This window comes from Pteropus vampyrus, unplaced genomic scaffold, assembly GCF_000151845.1.
Source record: "Pteropus vampyrus isolate Shadow unplaced genomic scaffold, Pvam_2.0 Scaffold528, whole genome shotgun sequence".
Lineage (NCBI taxonomy): Eukaryota > Metazoa > Chordata > Mammalia > Chiroptera > Pteropodidae > Pteropus > Pteropus vampyrus.
Genome location: NW_011889309.1, coordinates 1672654 through 1692185, shown reverse-complemented (window position 1 = coordinate 1692185; position 19532 = coordinate 1672654). Strand labels below are relative to the sequence as shown.

Sequence of the window (19532 nt, the reverse complement as noted above, 5' to 3'; positions counted from 1 at the left end):
CCATTAGATTGCCTCCCCAAGGTTTTGCCTCCTGCTTGACACTTAGTAGCCAAGAATATAGAACACAGTGAATCTCAGGAAGAGAAGCAAGCTGGCACATGGGAGCCTTTGGGTGCAAAGGTTTTAATGTATTACTTTGAGTCTTCAAGGCATGTGGGAGTCCTTGTGGCCTATACTTCCTTCAGTGTGCTTCCACATCTGTGTTCTGTATTTTACACACAGCCCAGGTCACTCCGTCTCTGGGCCTCCCATTGAGAAAATTGTGGTCTCCAGGATGATCTCCCTCCTCCTTCCACCTTCCTACATCCTGTCACTGAAATGACCCATTACAGCAGCCTCTTCATCTTCTTCCTTCCAAGCATCTTGCTCATCTGTCATCTCCTCTCCCTCCTGTGTTTTAACCCATAAATATGTTCATTCTAAAACAAACCTTGACCCCAATTCTATACTAGCTTCTATCCAATCCCTCCTCCTCTTTCTATCCAAACTCTTGGAGAGAGCTATGTCTGTTTCCATATCTCCTATTTGCTGTTTAACCTCTGAAATCTGATTTCTGACCTCATCATTCTACTAAAGTTCTCTTATTAAGATCACTGAAGACTCCTTTTTTTTCAAAATGAATGGGTGTTAATCTGACTTTATCTCATGGTCCTCTCTGACATGTATGACAATGAATATGAGGACTTCCATGATGCAAGCCCTCTCCACCTCTTCATCTTTATCTCCCACCACTGCAAGGCTACATTTTATGTTCCAGCTGTACTAAATTGTTGTAATTCTTCATATTTATCAGTTATTTTCTGTCCTCTTGCTCTTTTCTTGGGATTCCCTTTTCTTTGCTCTCATTTCTTCTTAACTGGCCAACATCTACACATGCTACCCGCACCAGGTATGAGTACCATCTTCTGCAGACATCCCTGATTCTGTCCCTAAGCTGAGTCCAGTGTTAATGCATCTATTTATCTCTATTGTTCCTTTGATCAGATAATATTATCATCTGTTTATGTACTTGCCTCTCCACATGCCTGTGAGCTCCTAAGAAAAGGGCCCTGTGTTTCTAAGAAAAGGGCCCTGTGCTTTATTACAGCATTGAGTATAGTGCCTGGCACTCAGGGGTGCCAAATTGATGTCTACTGAATGAATGAATTTTGCCTAGAAAACTATTTGTGGAAGAGGAGATAGCTCAGTTGAAATTGAAAGGTGAATATTGCTTATAGAGAGAGGGGACAAGGGGAAGTGCATCATGGTGTCTTAGATCAGTTTCCTTAGAGGCAGAGTCTGAGAAGGGTAATCTTGGGAAAGTAAGGGAAGCACCAGAAGAAGAGAGCTCAGCAAGGATGTGGTCAGGCTAGAGAACAACTTCACTTGGGCCACTAGGAGCTCCGAAACATAGCCCTCTGACATGAGGGCTACCCTTAGGATGGGGAAGGGTGATTGGAGTTGGAGGGGTGTCATAACCTCCTGGGTCAAGTGACTCCTGTGGCGCCAAGGCCAGCTGTGAGTTATTAGCCCATAGTCACATAGCTGAGGATGGTGACCTCAGGCGGGACACAGAGAGCACTACCACTCTTGCAGCAAAAGAAATGGCAGGATGGAAGGATGCAATTTGGTTCATTTGGAGGAACTGCAAAGTGTTGGATATTGCTAGAATGGTGGAAGTAAGTAGATTGGGTCTGAGAGGCAGAGGCCAGCTCCTGGAAAACCTGTGCTATGTGCTTAGCATATCAAACATTTTATTCAAGCCATGGAGAAGTTTTAAGTATTGGATTAACTTCTTTCAATTGCAGTAAGAAATACTGGAGTGGCATTAGTAAGAGAATGGAGGAGAGGAGCAATACCAGAGCAGGGAGACCAGTTAGAAGAGCATTCAATAGCTGAGGTGAAATGTGATGAGAGTCTAAACTAAAGCAGTGCAGTGGGAATGGGGGAGGGATGTTAGAGAGGGGAGAAATTAGGAAGTCAGGAGTGAAGGTATTTCTGAAAGTGAAGGTATTCAGAAAGCAATCTCAGTATATTGCATAGGAACGGTATCTACTTCTCTCACAAGGAAGACCAGCTCTCCTCCTAGCCCTCAAAGCCATCTCTGTTTTCCATCACACAATCACCCAACCATGAGTTATTGGATATGGCTCATCTGAATCAAAATAGTTCAGGGGGAGTGCAGTTCTGGAGTTTTACATTAAGGAATTTCTTTGTTTTCTGAATTAAAAAATATATGGGAGGAAATGTGTCAAGTGCCATCTCTGTGTGAGGCATTGTGCTGGGTGCCCAGCATATAGCAGGAGAAGGTGGATATAAAGATCAATGAAGTGTGGGTTCTACCCTCAAGTTGCTCATAATCTTGTAGCTGAGATAGAAATGTAGACAACTGATCATAATATAAGGCAGATCGTGATGTGTGCTTCACTAGTAGTGTACATGTGCTTGATCTTGGCTGACAGTGGAGAAGAATACAAGAGGAGTATGAACAACATGTTCTGGTTGCCCAGATGAGAAAGTGATTAATTCTGATAATGGGCTCAGATAATCTTGCTTAATAGAATATGCAACGTTTCAGCAGAGTCGAGATTGAGAGGGATGTTTACAGGTGAAGAATGGCATCCTAGGCAGAGGAAACAGCAAATAAAGACATTCTTCAGGAAAAAAGATATATTTACATACATATATATAAACATATACACACACATACATACATATATATGTATTCCAAAGGAATTAATAAATTGGGGCTTGCCTAAAATCAATTCTCAGTAGAGCTGAAAATAGAAACACAGGCCTTTCAGGTTTAAGTATTTTAGACTAAACTTAAGTTGAATTCTTATTACCCTCTCATTACCTTGGAGGAAACAATTTGACTCCTGGGGAAAATAATGCTATGTAAATAGAAGTCTTTGAAATAAATAGGTATATTAGTGTAAAAATGATAATCATTTAAGTCTGTTCAAATCTTAATAACAGCAGTTGACTGACATAAATGCAAAGATTGTATTTAATCTGCTCAAACCTTTCTCTGAGACTGCCTCTCTAAAGACTAATCATTAGGAAACGATCTAAGAGATCTCTGGAATTTCTGTACTTCAACCCTCTTTGTCTTACAGGTCAACAATGAACGGCTATATCTGCCCCTGAAGCTGGGACAAGGGAAGATAAATATCTTTTCCTTTGGCTTCCATGTGGTGGTGGAAGTTGACTTTGGCCTGAAGGTTGTGTATGACTGGAAGACCTTCCTGTCAATCACAGTCCCACGGAACATGCAGAACAGCACCTATGGCCTGTGCGGCCGCTATAACGGCAACCCTGACGATGACCTGGAGATGCCCATGGGTCTGCTTGCATCCAGTATTAATGAGTTTGGGCAGAGCTGGGTGAAGAGGGATACTTTCTGTCAGGTTGGCTGCGGGGACCGCTGCCCTTCTTGTGCCAAGGTGGAAGGTTTCTCAAAGGTGCAGCAGTTGTGCAGCCTGATCCCCAACCAGAACGCTGGCTTCACCAAGTGTCACAGCAAAGTCAATCCTACCTTCTTCTATAAGAACTGCTTGTTTGACTCTTGCATTGATGGGGGTGCAGTACAGACTGCCTGCAGCTGGCTGCAGAACTATGCCAGTACCTGCCAGACTCAGGGGATAGCAGTGACTGGCTGGAGGAATTACACATCTTGCTGTGAGTCCTTCCTGTTATCTTACCTTTTGTCTTGATTGATGTGGGCAGGTTACTCTTCCATGTCCACAGGTGTCAGAGCAAATTGAGCAGAGCAATTTAAGGATATGCACTTTGGAATTGAGTTCATCATCTAAAACAAGACGTATAACCTCCCAGAGCCTCCATTTCCTTATCTATAAATGGGGAAATACCACTTATTTCATGCGTTGCTTTGAGGATGAAATAGATCATTTATATAAAGCACAGAGCACCATACATGGCATTCGGACTCAGCAAGTGCACAATAAAATTCTAACAAAGGACTAATGGGAGAAGAGTTAGTAGGTTAGTTAGTTCTAGAACCTCATGGGCCCATCACTGTACTGGTAATTTACATGCTTTCGCTAAGTGTGCTATTCTGTTTGATTCACATATGTCATGTATCAGACTTTAAGCTTATGACACATAACAAGAACATGTTTTTAACTTTTTCTAATGTTAAGAGCATTAGAAAAAGAGTTAGAGCCCCTGGGTTTTAGTTTTGCTATGTCCTTAAAGATCAGTGTGACCTTGGAGCATTTTGCTTTTCTTCCCTGGTTCTTAGTACCCACCCCCCACACCACCACCCCCACCGTCCCCCCCGCCCCGGCCCTCCCCCCGGCCAGGTAATGCAGTTGTCTACACCTTTTATGCTACAGAAACACCAAGAGGACAAAATTGGGTAATTGAAAGCACAGCACACTCTATGCATGATAAATGTATTATTATATTACCACATAATAATAGTTGCACTTTTTATATACATCTATTAAAATAAGTTTCTATAAAACATTTAAGCAAACCTGTCTTTAATGATTGACTAATTCTTACTAAACACTTATGTGCTAAGCACTGTTCTAAGCACATAGACTCACTTAATCCTTCCCAACAGGTCATGAAATGGTGTTGTGAGGCTAAGAAACTGGCTCTGGTCTCTTATATCTGGCTCCAGAGCCCATGCTCTCCACCAGGACCCTAACTGTCTTTCATAAAAGCATCTGCGTGCATTTGAAACCTATAGAACATAGTCAATATGGGTCAGTCTACACACCTATACAACTTTCACACACAATATACACATACAACACACACACAGTGCATATTTGCCTTCTCAGAAATCAAGTAGCTCAGAGGACTACTGTTTATAAACTACTGACTTAGAAAAAGGTTCTGTGGATGTTCTTAGATGAAGGTGAGTTAATATTGTATAAAAGTGGGGAGTTTTATTAATAAGACAGGAATCTACCTGGGACTTGAAGAATGAAGACTTAAGATAAACTGAGATTATGAAGAAGGGCATACATAAGGAAGATCAATATGAGTGAAGACATTTGTGGGCTGGGGAAGGGATTAATAAGTACAAATTGGCAGTTACGAATTAGTCATGGGAATGTAGAGTATAGGGAATATAGTCAATAATATTGTAATAACTATATATGGTGCTAGGTGAGTACTAGACTTTGTGGGGGATCACTTTATAAATTAAACAAATGTCTAATCACTATGATATATATCTGAAACTAATATAAAATAATATTGAATGCCAACTGTAACTGAAAAATAAAATCTATATGTATATGAGTGAAGACCTAAAGGCAGGGATGAATGTGGGGTGCCCTGGGCAGCCATTAAGGGGGGGTGCTTAACTGAAATTGAGATCATATTGGGAGATGGGTTTAAGTAGCAGGTTATAGGACCTCAAAAAAGTAAGGACAAGGATTATGTGAGGAACCTCCAGTTTCCTTCATCTGCTTTTCGGTCCATTATTGAAGCAATGATAAGTCAGAGACTTTCCATAAACAGAGAGGGCAGTGATCAGGAAAGGTGGTAAAGCTCACTCCACCCCCTCCCCCAACACACAACCTCCATCTCCCTAAGTGGGTGAACAATGGCTCAGGAAAAGATTGCTTGTGATTGTAGAGTCTGGACTTGTGTCTTCTGTTCCAGCTGTCACCTGCCCTCCCAACAGCCATTATGAGAGTTGTGTGAGTGTCTGCCAGCCCCGCTGTGCTGCCATTCGCCTGAAGAGTGACTGCAACCACTACTGTGTGGAGGGCTGTCAGTGCGACACAGGCTACGTTCTCAATGGAAAGAGTTGCATCCTGCCCCACAGTTGTGGCTGCTACTCAGATGGCAAATATTACGAGGTAGGGGATGTCAACTCTGTCTGTTTCTCCCTGCCAATCATCAGATTTCTCTTCAACTCCAAGAGATTGGTCACAGTTTATCAATCTTCTCACTTCATTATGAAGATTGTAGTGTTTATTCACAAGAAGGTGGGAGGGCAGAAAGCTTAAGAACAGATCCATGAAGCTCTTGCTAACTAAGTATTGGATTTGGAAATGCATTTGGGCCTCACTCTCCTCCCTCCTTGGCATCAGCATTGTCTCCGCAACTCTGCCTCCTCTCCTGGCTAGCATTTGTGTTTCTCTTTTCATCATACATTTCTCTAGGCCTTCCTGAATTCCTCTCCTATTAATCTTAGATTGAAAGTTTCTGATATTGCTATTTGGAAATAGCAATATCTTTGAATCCAATATTTATAGCTGTTTTAGCTACGGACATTTTTTTAACTGAAAAATATGGGGCTTGAGGATGAGAAGAGTGGCTTTCCATCTTGTGGGTATTGAAGTTCTCTGTGGGAGCAAGTGAAAGCATGTGTCATTTGTCACTCTGATACTGTCGCCAGAGATTTCTCTCTGAGCTCCTTAATACTTTGCTCCTTAATAATTTTACCTTTTGCTTCTCTCTATATAGGAGTTTAAACATAGAGCTAATAAAGAAGTCTTTTGTAGATGTCATACGATAAAACATATTAGCTCACTAAATAGTTTATTTTTTGTACTTCGTTAATTCTTTCTGTGCCATAATACTGAGCTAGAAAGGTCTTGCCTGTAGAAGATATTTAGCCTATGGTTCTGCCTCAAGCCCATTCTCTGTTTAAATGACATTAGTACCATATATTGGTGAGCAGACAATTAACAACAGCAAATATTGAATATCTGCTATTTACAGATCACTGTGCTAGTGGTAATGTTAAGGGATGATAAAGCATGTTCCCTGCCTTAAGGAACTTAAAAATCTATTCTGGAGAGGAAAAAACATCCACTTTAAAGAACAAGAGAACAAAGTAACATATCAACAAGTGAAAGATAATTCTTTTCAGAACTAAACATTTTTAAATGAAAAAGAATAGCAGCATTAAAAACTCTAATTGAAATGTCTGAATTGGAAATAAGCTAGGCAAAAAAATAAATAATGTCTCCTTTTTGTAAAAATGTATTTACTTGTTTAAGAACAGCTAAGTTGAATTTACTTTGAGAATAAATAAAAGAAAATAAATGTTGAAGTTACCCTCAATTTCATTTTCAGTGAGAAATTTGCTTAAAGGTTATATTAGAAGGACAGAAAACATAGTTAAATAGTAGAGCTAATCAAAGAATACTTTTTGAGAGAAGTTTTTAAAATATTTTAAAATATTTTATTTTAAAATATCATAAAAGTTTTTAAAATATTTTATTTTATTACTAGTTTCAAGTATAGATTTATATAGTTTCTGAAACGATGCCCCTGATCACTCTTTCTCTCCTCTGGCGTTCCACTGGCTTTCCATTACATTGCTGCTGACTGAATGCACTATGCCATGTTCCCCATCCCCATGACCATCCATCAGCTACTAATTTGTACTTCTTTAACCCTTCACCACTTTCTCCCAACCTCCTAAACCCCCTCTCCTCTGGCCATCACCAAATTGTCCTCTATATTTGTGAGTCTGTTTTCAATTAGTTTGTTTTTTTTTTGTTCTAATCAGTAATCAAAATCAAATCAGTAATCAAAAAGGAAAACTATAGGCTGATATCTCTTATGAACATTGATGTAAAAATCCTCAACAAAAATCTATTCTGGAGAGGAAAAAAACATCCACTTTAAAGATCCATCTAGATGAGTGTGACCTTTAGATCCATCTATGTCTTTGAAAATGATAGGATTTCATTTTTTCTTTAATGGTTTAGTAATATTCCATTGTATATATGAACTATACTATATCCAATTGTCTGTTGATGGGCATTTAGGTTGCTTCCAGATCTTGGCTATTGTAAATAGTGCTGCATGAACACAGGGGTGCACAGATCTTTACAAATTATTGTTTTGGTTTTCCTTGGATAAATAACCAGAAGTGCAATTGCTGGGTCAAAAGGCATATCCATTTTTAATTTTTTGAGAAAACTCCAAACTATTTTTCACAGTGGCCGTACCAATTTGCAATCCTACCAACAGTGAATGAGGATTCCTTTTTCTCCACATCCTCATCAACACTTGTTCTTTGATTTATTGATGATAGCCATTCTGACAGGTGTGCGGTGATATATCTCATTGTAGTTTTAATTTGCATTTCTCTGATGATTAGTGATCTTGAGCATCTTTTCATATGTCTATTGGCCATCTGTATTTCCTCCTTGGAGAAATATCTGTTCAGGCCTTCTGCTCTTCCTTCCCTCCCTCCTTCCTTCCCTCCCTCCCACCCACACTCACTCCCTTCCTTCCTTCCTTCCTTCCCTCTCTCTCTCTCTCTCCCTCCGCTTCCCTTCCTTTTTCTTCCCTTCCCTTCCCTTCCCTTTCCTTTCCTTTCTTTTCCATGTATCTGTCCAATTTATACAACACCATTTATTGAAGAGATTATCATTAGACCACTGTATATTCTTGCCTCCTTTGTCATATATTAAGTGAGCATATAGGCATGGATTTATTTCTGGACTTTCTATTCTGTTCTATTGAACAATGTATCTGTTTTTATACCAACACCATGCTGTTTTTATTACTATAGACTTCTAGTATAGTTTGATGTCAGGTAGAATGATACATCCAACTTTGTTCTTTCTCAAGTTTACCATGGCCATTCAGGATCTTTTATGGTTCCATATAAATTTTAGGATTATTTATTCTAGCTCTCTAAAAAATGCCATTGGTATTTTGCTAGGGACTTCACTGAATCTATAAGTTGCTATGGTTAGTATGGATATTTTAATGATGTTGATTCTTCCTACCCATGAGCATGGTATGTGCTTCCATTTATTTGTATTTTCTTCAATTTCTTTTTTCGATGACTTATAATTTTCTGAGAACAGATCTTTTACCTCCTTAGTTAATTTGATTCCTAGGTATTTTATTGTTTTCGATATGGTTGTAAATGGGATTGTTTTCTTAATTTCTCTTTCCAAAAGTTCATCATTGGTGTATAAATAATGCTGACTTCTGAATATTAATTTTGTATTCTGCTGCTTTACTCAATTCATTGATTAGTTCTAACAGTTTTTTGGTGGAATCTTTAGGGATCTCTCTATATAGTATTATATCATCAGCAAATAACAAGAGTTTTACTTTTTCCTTTCGAATTTGGATACCATTTATTTCTCTTTCTTGTCTTATTGCTGTGGTTAAGACTTCTAATACAATATTGAAGAGGAGTGGTAAAAGAGGGCATCCTTGTCTTGTTCCTGATTTTAAGGAAAACTCTTTTAGCCTTTCACCATTGAGTATGATGTTAGCTATAGGTTTTTCATATATAGCTTTTATTATGTTGAGGTATGTTCCTTCTATTCCCACTTTGCTGAGAGTTTTTATCATAAATGGATGCTCTTTCTGCATCTATTGATATGATCATGTGTTTTTTTTTATCTTTCAATTTGTTAATGTGATGTATCACATTAATTGATTTGCAGTTATTGTACCAACCTTGCATCCCAGGAATAAATCCAACTTCATCATGGTATATGATATTTTTAAAGTATTGCTGAATTTGCTTTGCTAATATTTTGTTGAGGATTTTTACATCAATGTTCATAAGAGATATCGGCCTATAGTTTTCCTTTTTCGTAATGTCTTTGTCTGGTTTTGGAATCAAGGTAATGGTGGCCTCATAAAAGGAGTCAGGGAGCCTTCCCTCTTCTTGAAATTTTTGGAATGGTTTGAGAAGAATAGGTGTTATTTCTTCTTTGTATGTTTGGTAAAATTCTCCTATGAAGCTATCTGGTCTGGACTTTGATTTTTTGGGAGCTTTTTGATTACGATTCGATTTCATTGGCGGTAATCCGTCAGTTCAGATTTTCTGCTTCTTCTTTACTCTGTCTTGGGAGAGTGTATGTTTCTAGGAATGTATTCATTTCTTCCAGATTGTCTAATTTGTTGTTGTGTAATTGCTTGTAGTACTTTCTTATGATCCTTTGTATTTCTGTGGAGTTCATAGTTATTTCTCCTCTTTCATTTCTGATTTTATTTATTTGAGTCCTCTTTCTTTTTTCCTTGATGAGTCTGGTTATGAGTTTGTGAATTTTGTTTATTCTTTCAAAGAATCAGCTCTTGGTTTCATTAATCTTTTGTGTTGTTTTTCTAGACTCTATTTTATTTATTTCCACTCTGATCTTTATTATTTCTTCCCTTTGATTCACTTTGGGCTTTGTTTGCTGTTCTTTTTCTAGTTCTTTTAAGTGTAAGGTTAGATTGTTTATTTTAGCTTTTTCTTATTTCTTGAGGTAGATCTGTATTGCTATGAATTTCCCTCTTAGGACTGCTTTATCTGTGTCCCACAGATTTTAAGTTGCTGTGTTTTCATTTTCATTTGTCTCTAGGTATCTTTTGACTTTTCTTGATCTCACTGTTAACCCACTCATTGTATAGTAACATGTTATTTAGCCTCCAAGTATTTGTGTATTTTCCAGTTTTTTTCTTGTAGTTGATTTCTAGTTTCACACCATTATGATTGGAGAAGATGGTTGATATGCTATCAGTATACTTAAATTTATTGAGACTTGTTTTGTGTCCTAACATGTTGTCTATCCTGGAAAATGTTCCATGCTCATTTGAGAAGAATGTATATTTTGCTGCTTTGGGGTAAAATGCTCTGAAAATATCTATTAAATTCATACGGTCTAATGTGTCTTTCATGCCCATTAATTCCTTGTTGATTTTTTTTTTTTGGTCGGGAAGATCTATCCATTGGGGTTAATGGGGTGTTTATGTCTCCTACTACGAGTGTATTATTGTTGATCTCTTCTTTTGTGTCAGACGATTTGTGTATGTAGGTGCTCCTATGTTGATTGGGTATATGTTTACTAGAGTTATGTTTTCTTGATTTATTCTGCCCTTTATCATATGTAATGCCCTTCATTGTCTTTTATTATAGCCTTTGTTTTAAAGTCTATTTATCTGATATATGTATCACTATTCTGGCTTTTTTCTCATTTCCATTTATGTGAAATATCTTATTCCATCTCTCTACTTTCAGTCTTTGTCATTTGTTCTGAAGTAGGTCTCTTGTAGACAGCATATGCATGGGTCTTGTTTCCTTATCCATTTGCCTACCCCATTTCTTTTGATTGGAGCATTTAATCTGTTTACACTTAAAGCGATTACTGATAGGTACATAGTTACTGCCATTTTATTATTTATGTTTGTTATTTCTATTTTCTTTTTTACCCTTTCTCTTTTTACAGAAGTCCCTTTAACATTTCTTGTGATACTGGCTTGTTGGTGATGAATTCCTTAAGTTTTTCCTGTCTGGGAAGCTCTTTATCTCACCTTCCATTTTAATCAAAATCCTTGCTGGGTAGCATATTTGTGTTTGTACATTCTTGTTTTTCATAACTTTGAATATTTCTTGCCAGTCCCTTCTGTCCTGCAAAGTTTCCATTGAAAAATCATCAGACATTCTTATGGGGTACACTTATAAGTAACTAGCTGTCTTTCTCTTGCTGTTTTTCAGATTCCCTCTTTGTTTTTGACTCTTTGGGATTTTAATTACGATGTATCTTGGCGAGGGTTTATTTGAATTCCTCTTGTTTGAGCCTCTTTGTGCTTCCTAACTTTGTATGTCTAATTCCTTTGCCAGGAATGGGAAGTTTTCTGTTACTATTTCTTCAAATAGATTCTCTATCCCTTGCTCTTTCTTCTCTTTCGGGTACTCCTATGATGCGGATATTGTTATGCTTTATGTTGTCCCAGAGGTCTCTTAAACTATCCTCATTTTTTAAAATTCTTTTTTCTTTTTGTTGTTCTGATTGGGTGTATTCTTCTACCTTGTCTTCCAGTTCACTGATTTGATCTTCTGCTTCATCTAATCTATTGTTGAATCCTTCAAGTGTAGTCTTTATTTCAGTTATTGTATTTTCATTTCTGACTGGTTATTTTTTTTATGGTTTCTATCTCTTTGTGTAAGTTCTCACTGAGTTCATCTATTCTTCCTCTAAGTTCATTGAGCATCTTTATAATCAATGTTTTGAGCTCTGTATCTAGTGGATTGCTCGTTTCCATTTTGTTTAGTTTTTTTCTGGAGTTTTGTCCTGTTGTTTCCTTTGATGTGGTTTTTTGTCTCCTCATTTTGGCTGCCTTCCTATGTTTGTTTCCATGTATTAGTCAGATCTGTTTTATTTTCCAGTCTTGGCAGAATGTCCTAATGTAGTAGGTGTTCCATGGGACCCAGTGGCATAGTCGTCTTGGTCATCTGAGCCAGTTGCTCTTGGGTGTTCCTTGTATGTGTCCTCCTGTTGTAATTGAGCTTTGATTGCTTTTTGTATGCCAGTGGGTGGGATTTACCCTCCAGCTGACTGGCTATGAAGACTAGCCCTAACTATAGTGGACAAGCTGTTTTGCAGAGGCCGACTCTCCGAAGTGTGATTTACTTTAATGGGGCTCTGGTGCCTGCCAAATCCACCCTTTGGGCTTGTCATTTGTGGAATTATTGGGGAGTGCTCTGATGTGGTCTGAAGCCAGCCTCTGGGTGTGTTGGTTCTGGGGCCTCTTGGAAGGGGCTGTGGTGGAGGCCCAGGTCTGCCACTGCCGAGATCAGAGTCACCTGGCAAGAGCTGCAAAATGACCTGTGGTTGGTAGCTACCTGTGTTAGGGCTTACAGGTGCCTGAGAGAGGCTATGCTGTTCACTGTGGCCAGTTGCCACTACTGGCAGGCTTGAGGCCTCTTAGCAAGCGGTACAGGGCATGCCAAGGCCAGCCACTGCTTGTTTTGAGTTTGAGTACCTTTGAGAGATTTTAGGAAAGTCTGTATCATGGGCTGAGGCTTATTGCTTATGTGGAATAACCAGTGAAAGAAGTTCAAGTGAAGCGCCTGAGGTCAATGGGGTGGTGGTCTCAAAGAATCACCAGGATGGGGCAAGTGGTGTTAGTCAGGTTAATATAGACTCAGATTTGGTGCCCACCTGCAAGCTGTATTGAGATAGAGCTCAACAAAGGAATAATGGTGCCTGCCAACACTTCAGTCCTGGAGAGCTGCCCCTCCATCTCCCAGTCTGAAGCCAGACAATTTAGTTCCTCTCAATATGTCCCTGGCACTTTTCAAGCTGCTGTTCCTTGGGTGGAGCTTAGGGATCATGTTTATAAGCAAGTGAGTCTGTGCTAAGGCCCTTAAAGAGGAATGCCCGGGATTCCAGTAGCCCTATGTCTCACACGAATGGAGTCCCTGCTGACTTTCATAGCCAGATATTGTGGGGACTCATCTTCTTGGCTCTGGTGCTTAGGATTGGGGAGTACAGTGTGGGGCTTGGACCCTTTGCATCTCAGTGGGTACCACTGTAGCCACGATACCCCTCTTGATTTTTGACTACCACATGTGAATTTGTGACCAGCCTGTTTCACATCTTGCCCTTCCTACCAGTCTTAATGCGGCTTCTACTGTATATCTTTAGTTATAGAACCTCTATTTAGCTAGTCTTCAGGTGGTTCTCATAGGTGGTTGTTCTATAATTTCATTGTAATTTTGATGTGGTCATGGGAAGAGGCAAGCACAGGGTTTACCTACTCTACCACCTTGACTAGAAGGCAGGAATTGCCCTGCAAGACATTGTAATCTCCAATTTAGAGATAGCAAACTGACAGTAGTGCTCCTCAAGGTGGCACATATAGGCTGCCGCAGCTGTGATTGAAATCCAGGTGGCCTCATCCCAAAACTTTCCTTTCATAAAACCTCACTGTTCTCTAGATCTCTCACTTCAGAATACATAGAAATAGAGGTACTTGCAATAGAAATAAATTAGTAGTAGCCTAAATAGGAGGAAAAATTTTGGAGTGTTGAGTATTGTGAAATGTTGAAATGGTTCGTCATAAGGGTTGGTTATCACTTTCTTTAACCTATTTAAGATTTAAATGACCAGGTTTATTATTCTTGAGTGAATCAAAATTTCATCCTTGAAATGGAACTAGTACTTATTAGAACAACTTTCTATCAAATATTTTTTCTCTTCACCTAGTTCCTTTAACAGCTGCACATTCAGGTTAGCTGTAATTGGCTCTATAATCCAGCTGTAAAGATCCCCAATTCCTGATTGAAAATATAAAGACTAAGTTGTATATTGTTTGGCATCTGAGTTACATGAAACTGATATAACATTTGAATTAAAGCAGCCTCCCTAGTGCTCTCTGTTGCAAATTCCAGCCCCATTAATGAAAGGCTAGCCCAGCGTGCGGTAAGGGTCCTGAAGGCCTGAGCTTTGTGGTCCCCATCCCTGCCAATAGTCTAAGTTTAATGTAAATGGCATCTATCTTCCAGCCCAAGCAGTTGTTCTGGAACAGCGACTGCACACGGCGATGTCGCTGTTTCCGGCGCAACCTTATCCAGTGTGACCCGCGCCAGTGCAAGTCGGATGAGGAGTGCGCCCTGCGCAATGGGGTGCGCGGCTGCTTCAGCACTAAGACATCCTACTGCCTGGCGGCTGGTGGCGGTGTGTTTCGTACCTTTGATGGCGCCTTCCTCCGCTTCCCTGCCAACTGCGCCTTTGTGCTCTCTACCATCTGCCAGAAACTGCCTGACATCTCCTTCCAGCTCATCATTAACTTCGACAAGTGGTCATCCCCCAATCTCACCATCATTTCTCCTGTCTATTTCTATATTAATGAAGAGCAGATTCTCATCAACGACCGGAACACTGTCAAGGTGACAAGCCCATTGCTGATTCTTAAGAAATGTTCCCTGGAACAAGGCATGGCTAGGGGACTGTTTTGTTGTGGTTTTTCCAGATAACCAAGTTTAAGGATAATAGGTTGTTGCTTCATACATACCATACACAGATGACCAGATTTTAAAAATGAAATATAAAGATATCACAAGGGTAAGGTTGGTTCCCATTTAGTCCTTCATTGACAATTCCAACTTGCAGGAAAGGTACAGTGTCTCAGGGCCATGATGATGGCATGGTGCTAATAGAACTTCAGGTAACAAAATGATCAGTAAATCAGTTTTTATTCTAGATTAATTTACAAAAAGCATCTCATTAGTTTTGAAGAGACTTTAACATTATTCTTGGCTTTGCTCACCTATACAAAGACCTGCTCATTCATCTCTGCAATCCTTCCTAGAAGCTGAGGGAAGGCAAGCATTTCCAAAAATTAAAAAAAAATAATAATAATTAATTAAAAAACACCTACCTAAATGAAAACCTGGTGGAGCATCCCCTACTATTAGAAGACCTCATGATAACATAAAAAAATAAAAAAGAAAGAAAACTGAAGCTGAATTTGGTGTATTTTTCTTAAGGTTGGCTTTTCCTTAGGCCAGCTGCTTGGTTTCTTGTGAATCTTAGACCTGTTTATAAATAAATATGAATCTCTAACCTACTCCCATAATTAATATGCCTCTGTGACTTGGATTCTTCCCACCTCTTTCATTTAAGAAGGTAGTCTGCTCTGATGAACTATTGACAGTAACTCCTAGCCTTCCAGCTAAACCAGGCTGCTCACAGTAGATAGACCGGAATAATGGAGTCAGACCCTAATGCTGTGATTACAGCTATGGACGGACAGGAAGAGAGGCAAGACATACAAATTAACATTTTTTTGGAACTGAGTGTTATTATGTATATCTGCTTTCCACCGTTGGCTCAGATAATTGACTGTATCTTTATTTGAACAGTCATCAAATAGCTGACTGTTTGCCTAAATCTAGAGTTAGGCAAAAGACTGGCAGTATTTTACAGGAAAGAGTTTGAGTTTTAATACTGGTTTTTAACTTCAGTAAAAACTTCTACTGCTTTTGATACCCCAATTCCTTTTGCAAATTGGTTCATATAGACCCAACTGTGTTGATCTAGAATCCAGGAACTAGAAAGTGAAAATGACCACCTACGACACCAAAACTGGTATTGTTTTTGAATAAAACACACTAAGCTATCAACATAATAAAGAATCATATTTTTAAAAAGGCTTCCGACTTTTTAGGAAATAAAATTTATTAACTACTTGAAGGGGAATTTTTTTTTTTTTTGTAAGAATAAGAAAACCATGTTATGTTCTGTCATAAGGGCTAAGAAAAGAAACTATTATAAAGCAGGAAAATGATGAATGCAGAAAATGCCATGCCTATAGGACCTCTAGGGTGGACTTCCTGTTTGAACCTTATAAGCCAGAAAACAATAAGTATAGCAATAGTCCTCAGATTCATTTTAACCATGTTAACTGGTTTATGTTAGAGAAAGTTTTATACAAAAATCCAGCCATTTGTTGTGGGTTATAGTTTTCTAGTTTTTTTTTTTTTAATCTCTCTGCCTCCATATTTTGTTTTTTGGGGAGAACTGTGAACAGTAAGATGAATGAGCATCCTTGAACTTTAGGGTAGGGGTCAGCAAACTATAGGATTCAGACATATCTACTTGCTGCCTGTTTTTGTAAACAAAGCTTTACTGGAATACAGCTTCACTCATTTAGTGACATATTGTTTATGGGCTGTTTTCCTGCCATGAGGGCAGAATTGAATAGCAACAGAGATCACAAAATATTTACTATGGCCCTTTACAGTGAGTGTTGCTAACTTCTACTCTAAGGGTCATTTACTTTTTTTTTTTTCCTTCAATAGGTGAATGGCACACAAGTGAATGTTCCATTTATAACTGGGTTGGCAACCAAAATCTACAGCAGTGAGGGGTTCTTGGTCATTGACACCAGCCCCGACATCCAGATATACTACAATGGTTTCAACGTCATAAAAATCAGCATCAGTGACAGGCTTCAGAACAAAGTTTGTGGCCTCTGTGGCAACTTCAATGGGGACTTAACTGATGATTATGTGACCTTGAGAGGAAAGCCAGTGGTGAGTAGTGTGGTGCTGGCCCAGAGCTGGAAAACCAACGGCATGCAGAAAAGGTGAGAATTCTAGCCACTAGATTCAGTTGCCCAAATCCTCCTACATCCACAAGAGGTGTTCATAAGGAATGCTTTTTTCATAGCATCATTTCCCTCTCCTACAGAGAACTGAGCCAAAGGTCTAAGGAGTTTTCATTATACAAAGAGGCACATCATAGGCTTCAGTAATTTCTTGACTGGCAGAGGAAGAATCTGAGCTTGATGGTATGACTCTACATTTCCATGCCATCTAGCCCGTAGCTAAACAACAGAGTCTGCCCAGGCTTAGAACTCTGAAGCTTTGGCCAGCTGCCCAAGTGGGACCTGGGCACCCCTGTTGGGGCGGGATTCAGAGTTGACTCAGACCCCCTTGCTGGGTCTAATTGTGTGTCTGTGATTCTTACCAGAAGTCTTGGTTGCGGTTGTGAAGGTAGAATTTGTGGGAGTCAAGAAAGCCTTTTAAAATACAGAAGTTACTAAGGTTATTATCAAGGCCCTCTCTGGCCAACTAAGATAGAATGAGCTATACAAGTTATTCCAAAGGTATTTAATTTAGAGCCCCTCTGGGCTATCGAATTATGATTATACCTTTTGGATCTATAGTTATGCTTCTCATTCCTGTGCTTTAACATTCCAAACATCAACTAAATACCCAGTTGTGGAAATGAAACTTCAAAATCCCTTTGACCCTTCTGCAGATGTAAACAGAATAATGTACCATAAGTTAGAATTAAGGGACCCGAAGCTAGAAAGAACATTGGGCAATATCTAATCCAATGTCTTCCTTTTCTGGGTGAAATGGGGGCTAGAATAGAAAGATTTACATGAGGAGGCCCTGTAAGAACCAGGATTAGATTTTAGAATTCCTAATCTGATGCTTTCTCTAAAATGCCATTTATTGGGCCCAAAGTTAGAAAAACAACAACTCTGGACATCTAAGCTATTCTAGGGCTTCCAAAATGAGCAAGATTCAGTTCCTCCTGAGGAATTATGATTCTTTTTGAGCTTTCTTTCCTTTCTTCCTTTCTTTCTTCCTCTATAAACAATTTTAACCTGGCATCAATTTTCTTGTGAGGGTTTTGCTTTTGGTCTCTGATAGCTAAACTAGAACTAGTTTAGAAGCTTTGGACTGCCTTCCAAAGCTTTAATTCTATGAATTGTCATTATTATTATTATAGTAACTATCATTATTGTTTATAATATAATAATAATTGATAAATGTAATCATATATGTATCATATGATATATGATATATGTAATAACTTGGTTACTAACAGGTTATTGTATCAACTACATATCCATCCATTATATGCAAGGTTAATGGTTATAATGTCAATATCTACCTTTGTCTAACACTTGGCTACTAATCCATTATTTTACCCTCATTTATCCCGGTGGCATTAACAATAGAAATGACCTAAATTTCCTAAAGTCACTTAGCCAGTTAGTGTTGGAATCGGCATATTGCACTAACCCTGGGTTAGCAAAAGAGATAACAGACATGGTCTTCACTTCCATTGGAGATCTCAGATGGTTGCTTTTGTTTCACTTAGCCTGACCAAACCTCTTGTTCCCAGCTGCAATGAGCTGCAGTTCTCACAGTATGCAGCCACGTGTGATAACGTGCACATCCAGAAGATGCAGGGTGATGGCTACTGCCTGAAGCTCACGGACATGAAGGGCTTCTTCCAGCCCTGTTATGGGCTACTTGACCCCCTTCCTTTCTACGAGTCCTGCTACCTAGATGGCTGCTACAACCACAAGAAGTTCCAGCTGTGCGGCTCCCTATCTGCCTATGGAGAGTCTTGTCGCTCATTTGGAATCCTCAGCACTGAATGGATTGAGAAGGAGAATTGCTGTAAGAGAATTATTTTATTTCTACAGATCCTTTTCTAAGTTAAAGGAATAACTTTGCTGATTGCATTGCTTTGACTAGTTTGGCTGGCTGGTCTCTATCTTTCCCATAAATCTGCTTCCAGAGCTGGAGAGTTGGGAGTTGTGAACTGTAGCAGAGATTTGATGAGGAGCATTTTCAGTGGAAACTCACTCACCTGTAGTTCCTGTTCAGTTATGGAATTTGGAACACCAACTTGGGAAAACAAGATTTTTTGGGTTGGATGAGTACCAGTTTAGTGACTTATGAGGTAGAAGAACAAAATATGGGACTTCTGATTGATTTCAGTTCCCAAACTCATTTCTTTTAAGATGAGTTGGAGCCCAAATCAGAAAGAAGGCATGCAACAAGTTGGCATTGATCTGGAAATATCTTCTTTGTTGAAAGGAAGCTGTAGTTGGTTTTGTAAAGGGATTATATATTAAATTGTGATAAAATGAAGGTCTATAGATTTTTATATATTTTTTGCATATATTTTTTCTGTACTCTGATGTTATATCTATTATTCTGTTTGTTCATTCTTTCACTATGGTAATCAAATAGTGGAGCAAATATGTATATATATATATATAAATTTGTCATATACATATATGTATGTCCATATACATAAATGGTTACTTCGTCCCATTAATGTAGTATGATACTGTGTCCAACAGAATGTGTTCATGTACCTTGACACATACCACTAACCTGTGTGCATACAGGTCCCACCATGAACTGGCCCACCAAGACTGTGCATGCATATCGGGAAATTTGCAGACCAAACCTGACCAAGTATAGTAATTCAGAACCTAAAAAATTTGCAGACCAAACCTGACCAAGTATAGTAATTCAGAACCTAAAA

The 19532-nt window shown here is 38.9% G+C and overlaps 1 protein-coding gene across 1 annotated transcript in view; it reads left to right on the top strand.

Moving 5' to 3' along the window:
• TECTA (tectorin alpha) overlaps positions 1–19532 on the top strand; it is a 65187-nt gene that overhangs the window by 33699 nt on the left and 11956 nt on the right. The window contains exons 11-15 of the mRNA XM_011383588.1: positions 3099–3660; positions 5626–5825; positions 14231–14614; positions 16529–16815; positions 18348–18652. Coding sequence (XP_011381890.1) covers positions 3099–3660; positions 5626–5825; positions 14231–14614; positions 16529–16815; positions 18348–18652 — 1738 coding nt within the window. The remainder of the gene's footprint in view (positions 1–3098; positions 3661–5625; positions 5826–14230; positions 14615–16528; positions 16816–18347; positions 18653–19532) is intronic.